This window comes from Malania oleifera, chromosome 3, assembly GCF_029873635.1.
Source record: "Malania oleifera isolate guangnan ecotype guangnan chromosome 3, ASM2987363v1, whole genome shotgun sequence".
NCBI lineage: Eukaryota > Viridiplantae > Streptophyta > Magnoliopsida > Santalales > Ximeniaceae > Malania > Malania oleifera.
Genome location: NC_080419.1, coordinates 126,600,230 through 126,603,785, shown reverse-complemented (window position 1 = coordinate 126,603,785; position 3,556 = coordinate 126,600,230). Strand labels below are relative to the sequence as shown.

Here is a 3,556-nt window from a genome sequence, read left to right as displayed (position 1 = left end):
AATTTATTATTCATAAATATCAATATTATACATTAAATTATGTTGAATGTTCATCGAACTAATAACATAATATATAATATATAAAAAGAGAATGAGTAGTATGAATCATTTTAATTTTTTTTTTAAGAAAATGGCATGACCCTTTTTGTAACTAGTTTCAATAACTTTTAATTTATTTTATAAAAAACGAGGTTGAACCTTAGTAAAAGTAAAAGTAATTTAATTTTGTAAATAAATCATTCCAGATTTAATTTTTTTGTTAGCTTAGTTTCTTATATTAAATAAGAAAATTTACCTATGTTGATCAATATTAAATATATTTTTAAATAAAATGCATATTTTAACTTTTCATAGATAATATAACATTTTTTTTATCGTATGCATAAATTGCATAAATTTATATCTATATGATAAAATAAAACTAATATAATTAATAATTTAACTTTAAATGAATTATATTATATTAATTTTAATATACAGGTAATACGATTTCCTATACTAAAAAAATATTTACATATAAAATATTTCAACATTTGTTAAAGTGATTGCTTTAAATATTAAATATATATTAAAATTAATCGTTAAGTTTCGTATTGCACATATCTATCTAAAGCTAATTAGATTCTTCAAATATTATTAACTTAATAATATACACGCTCTTTTATAAATTTTATTATTATTTTTTAATCAGAATTTCAATTTGATTCTTAATAATGAAAGTATTTTCTTAGCTATATAAAATCTATTTGCATCTCACTCTCTTTTAGAGATTTAAATTTTCATTCCTAATTAAAATGATGAGATGAGAACTTATAAGTCAAAGCTAAGACCTAAGATTATGTTTAATATTTAAATATTTGCTAAATGCATTTTCCTTTAATTGAGGTTCATGTGATTGAGCTTCAAGCGAATAAAACCATCATAATAGTTTTTTAAAAAAAATTTAGCGATTGGCTGAAAATTTACTTGAGTGCCACTGACGAAATTCATCGGGAAGAAAGGGAGTTTGGAAGTGGCGGAGGGTACTCTGATTCAAATTCACTATAGATCTCTCTGCTTTTAGATTTCACCTGGCACGCAAATGTGGAAATGACGAGCTGCTCATCATCGAGGACGAAGATCGGGAAGATATGTTCTCCGGCGCCGACCAGTGCAGTGGATTTGAAGGCCGGACGGTGGAAAAAGCCGAGTACTCGGAACCCACTGAAGGACATCAATAGCATTGCCAATGGCAACAGTATCAGTAGCAGCACTTCTTCGGTCTCCGTCGAAGCTCCCAGAGGCTGTCTTGGTTTCTGTCTCTCAAACAATTTTTCTTCTTCTTCTTCTACTTCTTCTTCGAGAACCAATGTCCAGAGAACCAGAAGAACACTCCCCAAAACCCCTAAATCTGCCCCGAATCCGAGGCTCTCCAAGCCGTCCAGATCCAAACCCTCGAGGGAAAACCTAAATCTCCCACACCGAGCCTCCAAGAATGTCGATAAGGCTAAGAAAAATACCCCATCCCTGTACCAGTGGCATGCCGGAAGAAAACTCAGTTCATTAGCTGTCCAGAAGCCCAAGATCCATCTGCCGAAAAACCCTAGTGAGCCTCCTGAGCTGAGATTATTAGGTGTAGAAGCTGGCATTGTTGATGCAAATTGTACTCCTGATAGTAAATTGGATTCCACACTCGATAAGGCTGCACTAGATAGTGACAAAAAAACACCACCTGTGGAGGTCTCGGTGTCTCCGGAGATTCAACAGTTGGGGTCGTCCGTGTTGTCGACAACTACACCTGCTTGTTATGGTGCTGGGCATATGCTTTCTGGAGTCACAGATAAAAGGAAGTGCAGGCCCAGAGGGATCCTCACTGTGGGCGATGATCTTGGTATTGGTAAAGCTGAGTTTTTTGACAGTGATGAGGACGAAAATGTAACGAGGGATCCTCGTATGTTTCCTAGGGTTTCTCCAGATCCTTCACCTGCTGAAGCCTCAATGCTTTGGCTTTTATCTCCTTGTAATGAGGAGGATGATGATAACAAAGGTAACAACAGTTGCAATACAGCTAGTACCACAACAACTAAAATTACCCGGTGTAGGGATTTTATATTTTCTCCAACTGGCCTCCCCGAGTTTCAAGGGTTTTTGGGTAGTTCTTCATTATGTTCTTCCCATTTTGCACTTCCTAGTCGTAATTGTAATGCTATTGTTTCAAAAGAGGAGAGAGAGCAAGGTTGGAATCTTGCTGGAGAGAATTCTCCATTTTCCATTGATTCTTTGGGCAGTGAGAATGTTATTCAAACTCCGCACTCAGATTCAAGCTCTGATAGATATGTTGGCTCGTCTCGCATCAATGCTGATGATGGTCTGAAACATGGTTTCAAAAATGAACTTGATTCGGTGGCAGAAGTTCTTCAAAGCACGAGCTTATCTCCTGAGAGTCAAATATCATTGTGGGATCCAACTGACTTGAGTTTTCATTTCCCTTGCTCAACTACAAGTCCCAATTCCATTGACCTTACTCAATTTTGTAAGACTTTGGATTATCAAGCTTCTGGGATATCTAGTTCTAGTTTAGTGAATGAGTTGCAATTGGAGTCGAGGATATCATGGAGGGAAGGATTAGTCAGTCGTATATTCGAGATGGATGAACCGGATTTCTGCAGATGCTTATCTGATGAAGAGCAAGATAATGCCAATGGCTGGTTTATGTCCCATAAAACTCCCAAACTCAAGGTTGACACAGGAAATGGTCAGATTTTAGCTGATGATTTTGGGTCTCCTGAATTTTTTGATCATGAGCCAGACATAGATGGAAAGGGCAAAGAAAAGTTTTGGTCTCAAAGACACTGTTCACGTGCAGAGTCCATATGCACGGATGGAGATGGCCTGGTTGCTTCAGGGGATTCAGATTGGAATCTATGCTACAGGAACCAGTTATTTGAAGTATAGAGATTCCCTCAGTTATTCCTTTATTTATTTTTCCATATGTTTGTCTAGAAGTCCTCTAGCCTTAGTTTCAAGGTGGTTTTGTCTGAGTGGCATTGAGAATTGCCACCAAAGGACCACCTTTGTTGTATTTTTTTTCCCTTTATTATATTCATTGTTTAGCACTGTTTTTCATTTTTTTTTCCCTGTGAAATTCATGTTCTGAGACTTGCCTAATCTACATTCTACATCAAACTCTCTTTCTTTCTCACTCTCTATATTTTTGAAGAATATTTTGATGATATTTTGAACCATGTCAATACTGGCTTGGATCTACTAAATGAACATTAGATAAGTGGACAATTATGAGACTGAAGCTGAAATTGGGCATGGGATTTGAGCATGATGCCATTGAAAATGCATTAAAATAAGTGGCTGGGATGTGCGCTCCTACAAATGATTAATGAAATGTTGTTTTGAAAGGTTCAACTGTGGGTATTTGGGCATAATGATTAAGGCCAAAGGAGTAGGCTGGGGATAATTGTAAAATGTATGGGAGAGATGAGTGACACTGGATATTGGTGGTGAATTGAACAATATCATGCCTGAGTTTCCTTTTAGGCCCCAAAGGGGAGGGGCTCTCAGC

The 3,556-nt window shown here is 36.3% G+C and overlaps 1 protein-coding gene across 1 annotated transcript; it reads left to right on the top strand.

The window, feature by feature from the left end:
• The first annotated feature begins 910 nt into the window (after nt 1–910).
• On the top strand, nt 911–3,165 carry LOC131150393 (uncharacterized). Its single transcript, XM_058101091.1, has one exon. The coding sequence runs from the start codon at nt 1,090–1,092 to the stop codon at nt 2,932–2,934; it is 1,845 nt and encodes a 614-aa protein (XP_057957074.1). The 5' UTR covers nt 911–1,089; the 3' UTR covers nt 2,935–3,165.
• The last annotated feature ends 391 nt before the right edge of the window (nt 3,166–3,556 follow it).

What these genes read in the sequence shown, in the direction of transcription:
- LOC131150393 (XM_058101091.1), top strand. Translation starts at nt 1,090, where the DNA reads ATGACGAGCTGCTCATCATCGAGGACGAAGATCGGGAAGATATGTTCT.